General features: G+C 44.5%; 1 protein-coding gene across 20 annotated transcripts in view; it reads right to left on the bottom strand.

Moving 5' to 3' along the window:
• Window positions 1-19,523, bottom strand: part of nrxn3a (neurexin 3a) — a 504,060-nt gene that overhangs the window by 137,615 nt on the left and 346,922 nt on the right. For all 20 annotated transcript variants that reach the window (XR_006657440.1, XR_006657442.1, XR_005995385.2 and 17 more), the window contains one exon: window positions 7,942-8,123. Coding sequence is in view for 16 of the 20 variants with exons in the window: in XM_041848285.2 (XP_041704219.2) it covers window positions 7,942-8,123 (182 nt within the window). In the remaining 4 variants the exon portion in view is untranslated. The remainder of the gene's footprint in view (window positions 1-7,941; window positions 8,124-19,523) is intronic.

Raw genomic sequence — 19,523 nt, 5'->3', positions numbered from 1 at the left:
GGTGAAATAAAAAAAGATAAAGAGGGGCGATAGCGCAAGTGAGATAGGTAGACAGCAAGAGAGAGAAAAAGAAAGAGACAGCCTGATGACAGAGAGTGAGAGTGAGAGTGAGAGAGAGAGAGAGAGAGAGAGAGAGAGAGAGAGAGAGAGAGAGAGAGAGAGAGAGAGAGAGAGAGAGAGAGAGAGAGAGAGAGAGAGAGAGAGAGAGAGAGAGAGAGAGAGAGAGAGAGAGAGAGAGAGAGAGAGAGAGAGAGAGGAAAGACTTCTGGTTTGTGTAGGCAGATGGCCCATTTGGCTAGAGGAGCAGTCTGGTGACGTCTAATCCTCAGATCAATGAAGACTTTAAACTACAGAGAGACTTTTCATTCTGCCGGAAGAAATATGGCACCAAATTACACAGCATTCCTTTGACCTAAGCACATGGGTTCCCCTTGGCTTTGGCCTGCTAAGTTTAGGAAGTACCAGCCTGCTACCGTAATGAGCTGTGACTCCGGATGATAAACTGTCATTGGATGAATCAATTCAAGCCGCACATTTTACTTGTTCAACCAAATTGCACATCTGGATTTTGATCAAACAGGTTCTCAGACCATATGCATTTGCTGTTGTAACTTAAATTGAGTAATTCTCTAGTAAGTCATATTCTGTTGCCGTAGGACTCAAAAGCTAAAACGTTTTATGTCGGGCAACTTTCCCCAGATTGAGAGCAGTCGTTCATTTTACTGTTGACACAACAGTACGAAGGGAAGACAATCAAAGACAGCCAGAGGTGGAGCACTTTCGGAGATCTTTTGTTGCCCTATGAGCCAGCCAGTGCTATGAAGATGATTGAGTGCAGTGAGTAAACACTCCCTTGTTTCTGTTCGATTCCTCTAATTCCTCTATCCAAGTTGCCATTTGGGCAGCCGACAGTGGATGTGACATGTTTGAAGGACAGTGGATGTGACATTTGCCCAGCCTCAGGGGCCCGGGTGTCCACAACGAGGTGGACCTCCGTCCCTGCTCTCCACAAAGGTCAGAGGCTGGACGTTTATCTGTGAAAATGCCACGTCTTGAGTCAGCCCAATGGGAACCGACAGCGGTGAACCTGCTAACGCTCCAGAGCCCTGGGGGACGGCAGGGACAATCTGTTGTTTTACCTCACCTCCACTCTCTCTCTCTCTCCACCTCTCTCTCCACCTCTCTCTCCGGTCTTTTCTAGCCAAAGTCAGCATGTCAGGGCTGTGTTGAGGACGAGACCCCAGTCTGTTGCATATGTCCCAGAATAAAACACATGACAAATATCATGGTGTAGAATCATTTCACTTTGTTTAAAGGCCAAAACCATTACACTTAGGCGTATCATTGCTTTGATTTGGAACTTCAGGGGGGAAGAGGGGAGTGATTAGAAAATAAAACATTATGGTTCATAGAGTTCATATACTGTAGATTGAACAACTCATCTGAATGAATAACTGTCTGATCAAACTGTTTTAGAGGTCTTTGTTACTTTAATAATGTGTTGTTAATAAGCTATTTTACTTTTGTTTAATGTAGTTTTCCCCATGTAAAATAAAGCCATATTTGAATCAACCCCTATAATAACACACAAGTGTCTCAATTCCCCTAACTGCAGGTTTGTGCTCCAGATTTGAGCCGATTTGGCAGGGCCAGTGTTTGTCCGCCCTTCCCCAGGAAAGAGGTCCCAATTTGGGGTGAGGTGGAGCGGAGAGGGATGGCATGTATGGAGATCTGGTGTGGTGCCATTGCTTTGACCGCCCGTTAAGGCCGGAGGGGTCCCAACAGACTGGACTCAAGAGCCACAATAAAACCAGTGGACAGATGGAGAGGGAGAGAGAAAGGAAGAGAGAACGATAGAGAAATGTGTGTGTGTGCGTACATGCGTGTTTGTGAGTGAGAAAGACAAACTATAAAGGATTTTTCTGCCCCATCCATCCCCTTACAGAGAGTGGAGGCATGGAGGCAGCCAGCCATACAGGACAAGGTCAATAATTTATGAACAAATCCAATTAGTTGGAACATACACTACATGACCGAAAGTATGTGGACACCTGCTCGTCGAACATCTCATTCCAAAATCCTGGGCATTAATATGGAGTTGGTCCCCCCTTTGCTGCTATAACAGCCTCCACTCTTCTGGGAAGGATTTCCACTAGATGTTGGAACATTGCTGCGGGGACTTGCTTCCATTCAGCAACAAGAGCATTAGTGAGGTCGGGCACTGATGTTGGGAGATTAGGCCTGGCTCGCAGTCGGTGTTCCAATTAATCCCAAAAGTGTTCGATGGGGTTGAGGTCAGGGCTCTGTCCAGGCCAGTCAAGTTCTTCCACACCGATCTTGACAAACCATTTCTGTATGGACCTCGCTTTGTGCACGGGGGCATTGTCAGGATGAAACAGGAAAGGACCTTCCCCAAACTGTTGACATAAAGTTGGAAGCACAGAATCGTCTTGAACGTCATTGTATGCTGTTGCGTTAAGATTTCCCTTCAATGGAACTAAGGGGCCTAGCCCGAACCATGAAAACAGCCCCAGACCATTATTCCTCCTCCACCAAACTTTATAGTTGGCACTGTGGATTGTGGCAGGTAGCTTTCTCCTGGCATCCGCAAAACCCCGATTCGTCTGTCGGACTGCCAGATGGTGATTTTAGGATTGTGTGCAGCTTCTCGGCCATGGAAACCCATTTCATGAAGCTTCCGACGAACAGTTATTATGCTGACGTTGCTTCCAGAGGCAGTTTGGAACTCAGTAGTGAGTGTTACAACCGAGGACAGACGCGCTTCAGCACTCGGCGGTCCCATTCTGTGAGCTTATGTGGCCTACCACTTCACGGCTGAGCCATTGTTGCTCCTAGGCTGTGTGCTCAATGTTATACACCTGTCAGCAACGGGTGTGGCTGAAATAGCCAAATCCACTAATTTGAAGGGGTGTCCACATACTTTTGTACATGTAGTGCATTAATTCACCAGTGATGATAAAAGCACTGGACAGAGCGAGAAAAATCACAGTGGATTAGAACAATGGAACTGCTTTCTAAATGTAATGAACAATAAGCAACAGTTTAAAACATGTAGCTATTCAGCGCAATTCTTTACCTATTTAGGAGTAAATGCATTCATGTATTCATAAAATGTTTCAATCAAATGTATTTATAAAGCCGATGTCACAAAGTGCTGTACAGAAACCCAGCTTAAAACCTAAAACAGCAAACAATGCAGATGTAGAAGCACGGTGGATAGGAAAAACTCCCTAGAAAGGCAGAAACCTAGGAAGAAACCTAGAGAGGAACCAGGATCTGAGGGGTGGCCAGTCCCCTTCTCCTATAAGTAGTGTTACTATCTTTCCATACAATGTGTTTGAGAGAGAGAGAGAGAGAGAGAGAGAGAGAGAGAGAGAGAGAGAGAGAGAGAGAGAGAGAGAGAGAGAGAGAGAGAGAGAGAGAGAGAGAGAGAGAGAGAGAGAGAGAGAGAGAGAGAGAGAGAGAGAGAGAGAGAGAGAGAGAGAGAGGAGAGAGAGAGTTACACAGGTTTAGATACCCTTAAGAAAGTTCTCTGCCAGGCAACCCAACTATACATTACAGACCAGCACTCCACAGAAAGGGAGAAAGGCAGTGCTATAGATTCTGATAATTGATGAGTATATCTAAGAGCCAAATCTATAAAGAATAAAACAATACAATCTCTCAGCGATCGTACTGACGACACTATCGAAATTCACAACTTAATTATTTAAGGGGCGAGACAAAATCCAGAGAATGTGTGAGTATGAGTGAGTGAGTTAGCGCGTGTGTGTAGATGTGCAATTAGGTGGTGGTGGTGTGTAGTGCGCACGTGTGTGTAGATGTGCAATTAGGTGGTGGTGATGTGTAGTGCGCACGTGTGTGTAGAGGTGTAACTTGGTATGCATGTGTGTGGGTGTATCATACTCCCAAGATACGCTAACCTCTCACCATTAAAAATAAGAGGGGAGGTTAGCACGTCTTGGGGGTATGATATTTGACCCTCTGTAACTTTCTCACTCATCATTATTCACAATTCATTCAGGATTATCCGTAATCATGGTAGCATCTACATTAATGTAGAAGTGTTAAGACACTGTGATGTCACGAGAGGCTGTGTCCTGGAGGGACGTTACATCCCCCTGAGATGGCTGCAAACCCAGACAGCTATGGCTCCATCTGCTGGTATGGTCGGGAACTCCAACCCTCTATGGCCAATCTTCCCACGCAGCTGAAACAAATGAGGAGCTGATGAGCTGAGGGTGTGGGGGGGTGAAGAGACACAGTCTCCAAGCTGGGCTCTCTGGAGAACAAGAGTGCTGCACGTCCACTTCCATGAGGAATATAAGGATTTGGAGATACTTACCTTTGGGGAAATACTCACCTTTGGATATATGCACCGGTGGAAATACGTGTGGGACATTTGGAAGGACGTTTTGCTGGGTTGGCCACTAGCTGCAACGTGGAATACAGTAAGACTGGGGAAAAGTTATTTGAGCGAGGGAGAGTTATGATTTTGGATGTGGAAGAGACATCCCTGAACTGTTAACCCTTAAAGAGCCACCAGAGAACAGAATTGTGTTATACTTTCGTTAGTTTCCCCAGACCTTTAATAAAATCCTTGTTTTGGTTGAACCTGGTCTCCTTGCACTACTTGAGCAATCCCGCTGAAAGCTGTGTAGCCTCTCGTGACATCACAGATGGTGGAGAATACGGGCACGCTCAAGCGTTAATAGTGCATGTCAGAGGAGGATACCGAAGGTTTGATCACCCAGTTTTCCAAGCTGGCCGTAGGCTCCCCGCCGACTGAAATGGAGGACATATTGAAAGCCCTTGTTGCTGGCCAGCAAGCCCAGATGCAAGCAAACGTGGCTCTCTTGGAGGAGCAAAAGAAAGCCAACCTTCTGAAGGCAGAGGAATTGCAGTTGCAGAGACAGAGGGTTGTCCAAAATACCCGCCCAATAAAGGCAAGTGACTTTATATCTAAGATGGGAGCTACCGATGACATTGAGGCATACCTGCATGCATTTGAGGCCACGGCCACTAGGGAAGCCTGGCCCAAGCAACAGTGGGTTGGTCTGTTAGCCCCCTTTCTAACCGGGGAATCGCTGAATGCTGTCCGGGACCTGGGCCCTGACCAGGTTACTGACTATGATGCCCTGAAGTCTGAGATCCTCAGCAGATATGGACTCACAAAGTTTGGTATGGCCCAGCGCTTTCACAGTTGGACCTTCCAACCAGACCAACCTCCTCGGGCGCAGATGCATGAACTTGTCCGAATCGCAAGGAAATGGCTGGATCCGCAGAGGAATACAGCAGCGGCGGTGGTGGAGGCCGTTGTGGTGGATCGTTACCTCACGCGCCCTGCCTTATGAGGCAAAACGGTTCATCAGTCAACAGGCCTTGACCACGGCTGATCTGACCGTGGAAGCTGTGGAAAAGTACCAGGCCACAGCGGAGATGCTGAATGCTTCCCGAAAAAGACCCCAGGAGGGCGGCCCCACCACAAATGGGAAGAACCCGTCCAAAGGACCCCAAGGTCTCGAACCCAGCCACGTCAGGACTTATCCCGGCTCCAGGGGAGCCAGAAACCAGGCGGGTCCAAGAAGAGTACACCAGGAGGGGGAAACTTCGACAGTGTTACCGGTGTGGGGAGATGGGACATATCTCCTGGCAGTGTGGGAAACCAGCCGATGAACCTATGCCCACTGCGGAGTCCTCCAGCTCAGCACCCACACATCGTTTTGCCTCGCTCTTGGGAGTCGTAGATGGCGGCCCAGATCGACCCCCCACCTGCCCGGTAACTGTGAATCACCATGATGTGGAGGCCTTACTGGATTCTGGTAGCCGGGCCACCCTGGTGCGTAAGGATTTGGTGGGCCCAACGTGTCTGACCCCGGGGGAAAGTCCTCCCAGTTTCCTGTGTCCATGGGGACACCAGAGAATACCCCATTACTGAACTTACAATGACCAGCACACGGGGAACCATACACACGACGGCGGGGTGGTTGATTCCCTCCCCGTTCCTGTCCTAATTGGACGAGACTGCCCAGCCTTTTACCCACTCTGGAGAGAGTCTCAGGAGAGGATAACCCGAGTACCTCGGAAACGGAGAGGCAAAACTCATCCTGGGAAGGCTCGGTGCAATCCTCCGAATTACTCACTCCCGCCCGGGCTCTGATAGGGATGACAGGTGCCCAGACCGACACAGAGACGGAGCTACAGAATCTGGACAAAGAACTGTCTGGTCTGAAGGGGACCGCTGAGAGGTATCGTTTGTTAAAGCAACAGTTAGACATGAAGACAGAAGAGTTAGATATCCTCCAGGCTAAACTCCAACAGAGCTCCTTCCCTAAGCAACAGGAGGAGCTGGAGAGGCTGCGCAGGACCATCGAGGAGTGTGAGGAGACCCTGCGCAGTAGTAAGGAGGTCCAGAAGAAGGCAGAGGAGAAGTACAAGGTGTTGGAGAACAAGATGAAGAATGCGGAGGCAGAGAGAGAGAAGGAACTGAAAGCTGCTCAACAGAAGCTAAACTCTGCTAAAACCAAGGCTGATGCGTTCAGTAAGAAACTCAAGGAGAGACAACAGGAGGCTGAGTCCCTGGTCCTAGAGTTGGAGGAGTTGAAGAGAGAGCAGTCTGGCAAGCACCACGGCAATGCGGACGCCCTCTCCCGGCGTGATGCCTTCTTCGCTGCCTTTACCCCGACGAGGACGTCGGTCCCGAGGAGGGGGATGTGTGATGTCACGAGAGGCTGTGTCCTGGAGGGACGTTACATCCCCCTGAGATGGCTGCAAACCCAGACAGCTATGGCTCCATCTGCTGGTATGGTCGGGAACTCCAACCCTCTATGGCCAATCTTCCCACGCAGCTGAAACAAATGAGGAGCTGATGAGCTGAGGGTGTGGGGGGGTGAAGAGACACAGTCTCCAAGCTGGGCTCTCTGGAGAACAAGAGTGCTGCACGTCCACTTCCATGAGGAATATAAGGATTTGGAGATACTTACCTTTGGGGAAATACTCACCTTTGGATATATGCACCGGTGGAAATACGTGTGGGACATTTGGAAGGACGTTTTGCTGGGTTGGCCACTAGCTGCAACGTGGAATACAGTAAGACTGGGGAAAAGTTATTTGAGCGAGGGAGAGTTATGATTTTGGATGTGGAAGAGACATCCCTGAGCTGTTAACCCTTAAAGAGCCACCAGAGAACAGAATTGTGTTATACTTTCGTTAGTTTCCCCAGACCTTTAATAAAATCCTTGTTTTGGTTGAACCTGGTCTCCTTGCACTACTTGAGCAATCCCGCTGAAAGCTGTGTAGCCTCTCGTGACATCACAACACATATTCTATTCTTATGTACAATAAAACTAACTCCAAAATTTATACTTGGAACAAAATTATCTGAAATGCAACCAAAACTAACTGCAAAGTTTCTAGAGTCACAAGCTTGATGCAGTCATTACATGCTAGGAATATGTGACCAAATACTAAACTTTGGACTACTTTATTTACAAGAATCTTTAGTGATGTAAATAATTTTGACCCCTATCATTTTGAAAAAAAAATATTACACCTGACGTCATTCTGGGTTACTCATATAGCAACATCAAAACACAACAATCTAGAACAGAAACAACCCCAGAATCACCCACATCATGTGATTCATCGCCTAACCAATGATGTCACTGTCCTTTTAACACTTCAGCTCCTCATCGGATATAACCCAAGGCAACTCGTATACAGTGGGAGGGATAGAGAGAGAGAGAGAGAGAGAGAGAGAGAGAGAGAGAGAGAGAGAGAGAGAGAGAGAGAGAGAGAGAGAGAGAGAGAGAGAGAGAAAACAGAGCAGGAGAGAGACAGAGAAAGAGAGAGAGAACGAGAGAAAGAACAACAGATAAAGAGAGATGGAAATAAAAGGTACAAGAGAATAGTTGAACTTACGATGTGGAGCATGAGATAGTCTCCCAGACCCGGAGCGCTGTCTATCCGGACCAAGATGCCGTCCTTTAGGGAAGTACTGAACCCTATGGTCAGTCTGTCATTACGCGTGCTTGGCCTCTCGTTGGCTGGCCAGTTGAATGTGATGAGGCCTCCTCCTTTCCCAAAGATATAAGTCGTCCCAGCTGAGGAGAAATAGGAGCGAGAGAGAGAGAGAGATGCAGAGGATGAACTAAAAGGCTTTGACAAGAGGAATAGTATTTCAAAGCGAAGTGAGAGTAGGATAATGTGTTAAGAAGCCCAAGATTGTAATTTTTATTGGAATATGGTGTTGATTATTGGTGTTTGTCCTTTGTCCTGCCTTGTCTGTGTTTGTGTAAAGAAAACAATTCCACCAAAATGATTACTACCAAAATGTTTGTTGAAGAGATATTCTTTGTTAATTTCTTTATGAATACACAAACACACACACTCCAGAAATGATGATACCAGTGAGCTGTGATGTGTGATGTACACAGCCAAATGACTACACAGAGAAGCACGGGAGCAAAACACTGTTCATTTTTATTAACGACAGCAACCATCTCTCCCCATCTCTCCCCAACCAGCAACCATTTCTCTATCATGACAGTAGAGAAAAACTCTGTAACCACTGGCATTCCATTAAAATGTCAGGGACCAAGTAGGCCAAAGACTTTGAAAACATCCACTTTTGGGGGGGAATAAGTTGTCTAGTTCTGCCTCACCTGGTTCTTGAACCCAAGTCTCACAAGAGGTTTCGGAATGACTAATGTTCTCACCTGGGTCAGAAAAGTCGTAATTCACCAGCTGATTATCTCTATCCCCAGACCCCATGGGAAATACTGTGACCTATACAAGTTAAATATAATTCCTTCCAAAGGGGATAAGCAATCGAGATTTTGACGAATGAATTCTCCAGTTCACATATATTATACATGAAAGAAGAAAGACCCCAGAAGAGCGTCTTTAGAGTGGAAATCGAGCAATCCTCCAAATGTAATGTGAATAGAGCGAACACAAACACACAGAGATAAACTCTGTTTCTGTACTTGTAGAGAAGTTAAAATAGTTATTGGGTAAAAGACAGTTCATAGGCATGACTTGTGTGTATGCATGTATGTGAGAGTGCGTGTGTGTGTGTATGGGCATGCATGTGTGTTTGTTCTAAGGCTATAAGGGTCAGCTGGCTCTACCTCTCCCTCTCTAGTTGTTTGTCAAGTAGAACAGCTGGCCCTCAGTGGGAGCATGGCCACAACACATAAACATTTACATAACATTTGCATTTAATACCCAGCATTTGCACTTCAGACAGGCCTAACATAGTACAAACTATGCAGGGTACATATACTATTTACAAAGTATCAATGCATCAGAATGCAGTTGCAAATATATCACAGATCTCTTCTCACAGTCCATCATAATCCAGAAAGCTCCTACAATACACTTTCAATGGTCTTATTTTATTCTGATGGTTAAATAAGCAGCACCAGGCATGCCTCATTTCTCTTTCCATTGGGGGATTCGGTTGCCCTGTGATACTGAATAATATATACAATCATTACTCAATTAATTCATGAAGAACCATTTGGTTTCAGAAGTGAGCTTGTAGCCTTGTACAGAGGTGCTTCAGAGGGTTAGCAATATATACATTTCCAGCTGCAAAATATGAAAGAGAGACAGTTTGATGGAGGCGAGATGTAAAACTTGGAGACTTTGCAGTGTACATGTCAAAACCACATATCTTCTGTTGATGGCATGGAGTAGTTTGATAATAAATGTAGTGGAATTTTGTTTCACTTCAAGCGCAACAAGGTGACTCAACAAGAACTGCAATGCTGCTGGGTTTTCACGCTAAAACAGTTTCCTGTGTGTATCAAGAATGGTCCACCACCCGAAGGACATCCAGCCAACTTGACACAACTGTAGGAAGAATTGGTGTCAACATTGGCCAGCATCCCTGTGGCACGCATTCGACACCTTGTAGAGTCCATGCCCTGACAAATTGAGGCTGTTCTGAGGGCAAAAGGAGGTGCAACTCAATATTAGGAAGGTGTTCCTAATGTTTTGTACACTCAGTGTAGAAAGTACGGTTTTATTAGAAAGTGGTCAAAGGGAGTTAGATCATTTCAGATAGATGGGTAGATGGATAGATAAACCAGCATCAGGTGGCAGCGATGGAACTTCATAAACCAGATTATGAAATAATAAAAAGGCTGTGGGCTCCATCCGATTAAGACAACACAGCATGGCCATTTCCCATCCTGCTACCCCGCAGAAATACATGATGGGATTGGCCTGAGCCCAGGCCCTGGCAGTGATGGTTTTGCCAGCACTAGGGTGAGACGCTGTGCCAAAGATTATCTATTATATTGACAAGATAGCCGAGTGACCGCTCTAACAATGGAAATACATGTCCTCAATGATTGAAGGCAGGCGAGATCAGGTGGGACCATTCTAGCCAATGAGAAGGCAGATACGTGTGTGAACAACAGGCACAACTAAGTTGTTTTCTCTAAGTTGCCGGAATGCCACGCGCATCCACTTATATCAGTATATTTGTAACAGCATAAACATTATGAAACTTCTATTCGATCAAATAAGCCTCCCGTAATTCGGCACTCTCTCATAGACCTCCATACAAAAATGGGTTTATCTCACAAGGACAGATTTTGGGCGAAGTAAATCCTCTCGCTTCACCCCTTCCTCTCTGGCTGTACCCTATGACTGGCTGCTCCATGGCTGACAGACTTGTTATCTAATTGAACAGGCTTGTTCTCATTAGGAGGAAGTCCAGTCACTGTTTCTAGTCAAATATGCTTCATGAAAGAAGGCATAACAAACTACTCAAATGGCATAATAAACTGATGTGTGACTGTACTCTAATAAACTGTCCAAGAATGGGTTGGGAGATCGTATTTTGGAATGATCATTATACAGTATTTCACTGACTGAATGAGTAAGGTTCTCAAAACCCTTCATCATGCTTAGAAAAGAGAGTTAGATAACTCCACTCAGAGTTACGCAAGTGGGGATAAAGTGCATTATCAATAATTGAGCTTAGAGTGACTGTGTGACTCTTGACGTTCTTATCGGAATCATAGAGGGGGATTACTTAGACATTTTAAGATGTGTCATACGATGGCAAGAAGTATTTAGAAGATCCACTTTAAGAACACCAAACAATTTAAGAGGCAACATCATCGTGAGTTAATTTCAAGTTTCAACGAACTTTTTCAATTAGCTAAATACACTTTGCCCGAATGACAGCAAGATGTTTTAGCATTCAGTCATCGACCTAGACACGCAATGACGCAGACGCTTTTAAAACAATTAAAGAGCAGAAAAGTGCCATCCTTTGTGCATATTGATGAGCATGATGCATTTTCTTCATAATGCATTCCAGGTACGTGCGTAAATGAATAATGTGGCGGAATGTTTAAAAAAAGAGAAGATGGTCTGTACGGCTAACAGCTCCACAAAAGAGGTTTTCTTTTCAACTCAAAGATGTGTGCACCTATAATTGAATAATGTGGCTTTAAAACTACTAATGGGGATTGTCAGAGAAACCTGACAGGCATTCAGTTGGGAGACAGCTCTCTGAGAAAAGAAGACAAGACCGATGGTTTGATTTGAATTTCCATGAACTGATGCAAAGACTGGTTAATGGCTTTCTAAGAATTGTTCTAAATAAAAATGCACCATTTATGGTTGAAATGTAATGTTCTGACCCAGAGCAAAATCACCACCATGACCCCATACAACATCTGATAAAAACCTGGCATTCGATTCCAATAAAAGCACCATAGTTTTATTCTCTGTTGAAGGCCATATGTGTTTACTTACGTCTCAGCATCGCCTTTATCCTACCCGGAGGGTTGCCAGTTCAAATCCCGGGTCTGACTGGAAAAAATCTTGTGGAAAGTGAGCTGGCAACCAGAGGGTTGCTGGTATCAAATCCTAGATGCCATTGCCTGTCGTTGTGCCCTTGAGAAAGGCACTTAACCCCCCACAACAACAGCTCCCGGGCGCCCAGTGTGGCAGCCCCCTGCACCTCTCCAAAACCTCTAAATGTATCTGTATACAGTGGGAAGAACAAGTATTTGATACACTGCCGATTTTGCAGGTTTTCCTACTTACAAAGCATGTAGAGGTCTGTAATTTTTATCATAGCTACACTTCAACTATGAGAGACGGAATCTAAAACAAAAATCCAGAAAATCACATTGTATGATTTTTAAGTAATTAATTTACATTTTATTGCATGACATAAGTATTTGATACACCAGAAAAGCAGAACTTAATATTTGGTACAGAAACCTTTGTTTGTAATTACAGAGATCATACGTTTCCTGTAGGTCTTGACCAGGTTTGCACACACTGCAGCAGGGATTTTGGCCCACTCCTCCATACAGACCTTCTCCAGATCCTTCAGGTTTCGGGGCTGTCGCTGGGCAATACAGACTATCAGCTCCCTCCAAAGATTTTCTATTGGGTTCAGGTCTGGAGACTGGCTAGGTCACTCCAGGACCTTGAGATGCTTCTTACGGAGCCACTCCTTAGTTGCCCTGGCTGTGTGTTTCGGGTCGTTTTCATGCTGGAAGACCCAGCCACGACCCATCTTCAATGCTCTTACTGAGGGAAGGAGGTTGTTGGCCAAAATCTTGCGATACATGGCCCCATCCATCCTCCCCTCAATACGGTGCAGTCGTCCTGTCCCCTTTGCAGAAAAGCATCCCCAAAGAATGATGTTTCCACCTCCATGCTTCACGGTTGGGATGGTGTTCTTGGGGTTGAACTCATCCTTCTTCTTCCTCCAAACACGGCGAGTGGAGTTTAGACCAAAAAGCTCTATTTTTGTCTCATCAGACCACATGACCATCTCCCATTCCTCCTCTGGATCATCCAGATGGTCATTGGCAAACTTCAGACGGGCCTGAACATGCGCTGGCTTGAGCAGGGGGACCTTGCGTGCGCTGCAGGATTTTTATCCATGACGGCGTAGTGTGTTACTAATGGTTTTCTTTGAGACTGTGGTCCCAGCTCTCTTCAGGTCATTGACCAGGTCCTGCCGTGTAGTTCTGGGCTGATCCCTCACCTTCCTCATGATCATTGATGCCCCACAAGGTGAGATCTTGCATGGAGCCCCAAACCGAGGGTGATTGACCGTCATCTTGAACTTCTTCCATTTTCTAATAATTGCGCCAACAGTTGTTGCCTTCTCACCAAGCTGCTTGCCTATTGTCCTGCAGCTCATCCCAGCCTTGTGCATGTCTACAATTTTATCCCTGATGTCCTTACACAGCTCTCTGGTCTTGGCCATTGTGGAGAGGTTGGAGTCTGTTTGATTGAGTGTGTGGACAGGTGTCTTTTATACAGGTAACGAGTTCAAACAGGTGCAGTTAATACAGGTAATGAGTGGAGAACAGGAGGGCTTCTTAAAAAAAAAAAAACAGGTCTGTGAGAGCCGCAATTCTTATTGGTTGGTAGGTGATCAAATACTTATGTCATGCAATAAAATGCAAATTAATTACTTTAAAATCATACAATGTGATTTTCTGGATTTTTGTTTTAGATTCCATCTCTCACAGTTGAAGTGTACCTATGATAAAAATTACAGACCTCTACATGCTTTGTAAGTAGGAAAACCTGCACAATCGGCAGTGTATCAAATACTTGTTCTCCCCACTGTATGTGTGTGTCTTTCGGAGGGGTTGGGTTAAAAGCGGAAGTCGAATTTCAGTCGGACCTTGTGTGCAATGATCTTAATCTCTTCATAGTGGTTGAAATGATATTCCATATTTGTCAGAAGTAAGGTGTCAATAACTAATGCACAAACACACAAGCCTGCGAGTCATAGCACACTCCACCTCATGCATGCAAGATGAGAGTGTATGGTGGTTTGCTTTGATCTATTCTAGATCATATCAGTTTTTTACCCTTCTACACTCCGCTCATCTCATATGATAACGGTTCACACACACACACACTGGTATTTCAACACACAGCCATGTACACACACAGATATGCACATAGACACGTCATACATATGTTCACTTGCCTCCATGGACACACGGACACACACACACAAACACACACACACACACTCCGAAAGACAGACTTTCCAAGACATAGCAATCTGCACACGTGGACACACATGCATACACACTATCCCCGATCTCATATAGTTTCAAAAATGGAAAGCTTTAAGCAGTTCAAGCCCCCCCATGGGATGATCTTGAGAGAGGAGCAGAAGTATTGTGAGAGAGTCGAGGGCTTTGACATCTATCAGCTGAGCAATTGGATTCCAGCTCTCCTTAGATAAGAGACTGATTGGAGTGGGAGTTTAAAGTGGAGAGAGATAGAGGGAGAGAGAGAGAGATAGAGGGAGAGAGAGAGAGATAGAGGGAGAGAGAGAGAGAGAGAGAGAGAGAGAGAGAGAGAGAGAGAGAGAGAGAGAGAGAGAGAGAGAGAGAGAGAGAGAGAGAGAGAGAGAGAGAGAGAGAGAGAGAGAGAGAGAGAGAGAGAGAGAGAGAGAGAGAGAGAGAGAGAGAGAGAGAGAGAGAGAGAGAGAGAGAGAGAGAGAGAGAGAGAGAGAGAGAGAGAGAGAGAGAGAGAGAGAGAGAGAGAGAGAAAGAAAGAGCCTGACGACAGTGCGACAAACATCCATCTCCCCCAACTTCACAAAGCCAGCCATTTTGCCATTTATCAGCAGTTAACACGATTACATTAAGACTGATGCATGGAAAATAGGCCAATTAGTTAGACATAAACCCAGCTAAAATCAAAGGGAAACTGAGCGGTGAACCATAGAGTGATGTCAAATCAAAACATAAACTTCCTGTACTATTACCCACCGTTGATCACTGGTATGTGGGCCAGAGCTGGGGTCAATTCTATTTCATTTCCTTGGAACTCAGCTTGGAAATGTCTCCATAGCAGAGTTGAGGTCAATTCCATTTCAATTTCCGTCAGTGGAATTTAACATGGAGTGTTCCTATTGGACTGTAATGGCATTCCCGAGTTGACGTGAGGTTACTTTGGATGAATTGGGATGAATAACCCTAACTCTCATTACCAGTCCTGTAGGTGGGTTGATATCACCATGAATAAACAGCAGAGGAACCATCTTTCAGGCACTGATGATTACATATGGCAGTTATGTACTGCTTGTTGTGCACAGCATGTCTCTTCCCGGGAGTTAGTCCTCTCCTCCTTCCCCCCTTTTCTGCTGTCATACTGTGACTACAGAGGGAGTAACGATATGGCTCAGAGCAATGGGGAATGAAGAGACCGCTCGGAGAGCGAGGGAGGAAAGGGAGGGAAGAGGAGGTGGAGGGGAGAAAGAGGTAGATTGGAGGGGAGGGTACAGCCAAGCAATATCAAAAGTGTCACCGTGCGGTGTAGCATCACAGCTGGTGAAAATGGGATAAACTGGGGAGGCAGAGAGGAGAGATGGGATTTTGATAGAGCCTGTTTTGTAGACGTCACCTCTAGACCTCCAAAGAACATCATTTCAAAGAAACTTTGCCCACAGTTCTCCGAGGTGTGCTTCCCCACGACCGAGGGGGGCTGACGGGCCACAGCTACCGAAGTACAGAGACTGACAGAATGAATGAGGAGAGATGACTCAAGCACAAAATGAGGAGGGGGGAGACTCTCAGAGTACCAGAGAACTTTCCAAGGGACCCGACTTTCATGTGAAATATATCACTGATTTGATGATTTATACATCATAGTTACAGTATGTACAAATATCATTGATCATATATATCAAATAGATGTCTCCAGTTGTAGTATTTGATATACGTTAAGTGTGCGTGCTGTATCTTGCTGAACGCCAGATAGCCTTGTCGATGCCAGACCATGTTGAGTACCAGACAAAAGGAGTCATTGATACACAACCCTTAGATGTGATCGTTTCTCAGATGGCGTAGTCAGCTTGGGACCGTTTCTATTGTTTACACATTGTGGAGTCCAACAGCTTGCCGGGCCATCTGTATAAAATGGCTGTGAGGACTGAGGAGGTTGGCGTGATAGCCGGGCTGCAGCGCAATGTGCCATTTCAGCATCTCCTTCATCCAATTGTGTGCAGTTTGTTTGGTTCTTTAGGGACTTTCAAAATTGTATTCCTTGTTAAAATAAAGAGCATTGAAAAGAGTGATAGCTTACATTATGAAAATGCCATTAAAAATATAGTAACTCTTATGCAATCAGAAAACAAAACAATTTAGTATATATTAGGGGGGGCTGTTGCAGTGACCGTATTACTGCCACACCGGCATTCATGAGTCATGACCTCAGTCAAATTCCACGTGACCGTTGAGTCACGGTAATTTCCTCTTATGCACTCTGGTCACTTTTGGCCTGGAACTCAGCACTCTATTGTCCCTCTAACCACTCCGACATCAATGCAAATACAATGAAAATCACATCAAACACATAATCAAAACAGTATCATGCTTTAAAAACTCACCTCACTGTAATAGATCAATTTGAAGAAAGAAGTTCAACAACAGCTTGAAACTAAGTGGAAAACATGGTCATTGTGGATGTTGTTTCAAATCCAAACACAACTAAATGGAAAGCACTTTCTAAGGTGATGATGAATTCAAAACACCCATACACATATTAGAGCTTATGCAAATGCATAGGCCTATATGAGCAGAAAAAAACCCTGAATTAAAATAATGATTGTGCCGTTATTCAATGCACAGTTTAATAGCCTACCCCATATTACGCATGGCAGAAACCCCCCCAAAAATAACAACAGATTTAAGATGTCTTTTGTACACAATAGGTCTAGACTTTCTCCAAAATTAAACACATTCTAGTAATCACCTTTGAGTGTGGACTGTATTATTATGCATACTGGATGGACTGGTAATCTTATGCTACACTCCAAACTTTTTATCCATGAGTCTGGGAGAGAACGTATAGGCCTAGGCAATGCTGTTGGTTCATTGATTGTGCAGGGCAGCTTACAGAGTTAACATACAATTAAAGTTAATTTATATTTGATTTTGAATAGCCTAGTAATAGGGCATTTTTTAAATTGTAATAATTCATATTCTGACACGTTACCTTTAGCTATAGAATATCTCCTCCTCTATCTCCTTCATTCCTTTCTCGAGAGAGGTGCTGTCAACAGCTTAATGAAATATGTTTAGTTGTGAAAACATGTTACTATTGATGTTCCCGAACAGCTTTCACTTGGTTTACCAAATGAAGCACTGGGTAGCTGCAGGAACAGGGTTAGAGAGCCCATGGCATACAGAGTTTGGGCGGAATATTACCTATCGCGCAGCAAGAGGCTGCATGCTCCTAAAACAGTGGTTGATGCGTGGAGTGAAAGAAGTGTTCTAAGGCCAGACATTTCTATATGCAATCCTGTGTGAAAGCAGAGTTTTGATGGTTGCCACTAAAAAGAGGAGGATCCTGGCATATTTATTTCTCAGCTGCATATATTAAGCACATTTTCCGTTTTTCATATTTGAAAAACTAACCAAGGGAAAGCAGCCTCCATTCGCTATTCAAGTGCATACGGATGACATGTCTTTTTCCCCCTGTTCCTGCCCATTTGATAATGGGCTATTCTAAATCGTAACTAATTTTACATATCAGTAAAATTTCAGATTAAATTGAGAATAAAAAGTCTGATTGATGAAAATATGATCACTTAATGAGAGAATAGCATGTGCAGCCTGAGGTAAGGAACAGAGTGCAAGCTTTCAATAGCCTATAGTCGCATCATGCAGCCCAAATACAGTATGTTTTGATTTCTAAGACATTCTTAGATTTGTATCATTCACAATTAAAGTTGCCAAATAACTCTAAATCTAGCGTATAGGATCTGTTTCAAATGATCCTTTTACACTCAACATAGCCACTTCATATGCACACTCGTTCCGGAATGGGAACAATATAATTTTTATTTTATTCAGCTAAGTTCATTTATATTCTTCTTACTATAAAATCATATTATATAAAATGGCATGAGACTTATAAGCATATTTTGTCTGCTAAATGAACACTACAGCCTATGGCATGGAGCATAGCCAGATAATACACAGTAGGCCAGATTCCAATTCCGATTCTGAGTGTTTAATGCATGTGTGCAGGGATACATGTGTGATTGCAGGGGACAGTGAAAATCTTAGGCTTATAGCTCCAACATGCAGGACTAAATGAAATAAAATAATGAAAATGGTCATAAAAAACAACAACAGAAATAGAAATAGCACTATATACATAATAACAACTGTGGCCGAATCATATTCTGTTCTTCTGAAATACATTTGATTCATATCATAAAGTTTCTTTAGACCTGCCTAAAATAAATAATGGATTTATTGTGAGGGTGTATATTAAATATAATTCTTTTTTTATGTAGCTGTTCCGAAGTGGCTTAAATGCGTGGAAGCCAGGAGATGCTAAACGTGTTTATGTTAATTAACAGTCAATTACCGTGAGACCGGCAGTCATTTGTATGACAATAACCGGCTGACAATATTTCACAACGCTGAATAATAAGTCTGCACAAATATGACATTTGGCAAGTGTCCTGTGAATCAGCAATCACACACGTGTTTGCAAAGATGTAGGATACGCCTTCAGACTACAGGTAATGAGATCAAACAGTCTCGAGGGTAGAATGACATCAGGGGCCACAGGAATCATTGCTACAGCTCGCACTGCCATCTGCACAAGACAGCTTCTATGACAGAGGAGTCTATTAGCTTGGGGTGGTTGGCGTGATAGCTGGACCACAGTCAGAGCACAATGTGCTATTTCAGTGGATTCTCAGTCCGCAGGCAGGCAGCGAGGCTACCCTGGGACAGTATAACTGCTGCTGTCATGGCTTCCCTGCGTCTGCGTGGCTAATCAACAATAGGTGGTTTGTAATGGACCGTGGCCTGCCTTGCCGTCCCTTCAGAGGCAGCTGGAACCGGTTTGCTCGGTGTGTGAGCGACTGTCAGCAATTCCGCTCCAGGAAATGCAGTAGTGGAGTCTCTGATGTTCGCTAAGGTAGCCTACTGTTATCGTAAAGACAGACATATGAGGTGTAGTGGATGTATTAATACCATACACATAACTGCTAAGGTAACTGCTGATCAGATACTGCAATTAAACCCTAAAAACCAGTGGATGCTTTAGAGAGGTTGTTAAGGAGTATCTCTCTAGTCAGGGGCTTTTGAACGTGGGATGTTGGACAGAGGAATGAGATGGGTGGATTCTAGTATTGGTACAGTCCCTACACCCCACAACCAGCCTTTTCAATGTAAAGGACTTTGAGCGGTTGGACAAATAATAAGTGATCCAATAACAGAGATGGGGAGCAGAGTGACATGGTCGGAGCGCTTTGGGATGATTAACGGATCACCGTAAGGTTCAATCCCATCACCACGGAAACATGAGTGACAGGGAAGGTCAGAGTTCTGAGTGTTCTGAAGACGCAAGATTCCCTTCCTTTCAGAGGAGCCTTCAAACGGAAAATGATTTTACGATGAAGAAGGGGGTGGAAAGGGGGGGATAATTTATGAGGGGAGATATGAACTGGTGATCTG

The sequence above is a fragment of the Coregonus clupeaformis genome, chromosome 25 (assembly GCF_020615455.1).
Source record: "Coregonus clupeaformis isolate EN_2021a chromosome 25, ASM2061545v1, whole genome shotgun sequence".
Classification (NCBI taxonomy): Eukaryota; Metazoa; Chordata; class Actinopteri; order Salmoniformes; family Salmonidae; genus Coregonus; species Coregonus clupeaformis.
Note: the sequence above shows the minus strand (reverse complement) of the source record. Positions and strands in the feature narration are given on the sequence as shown.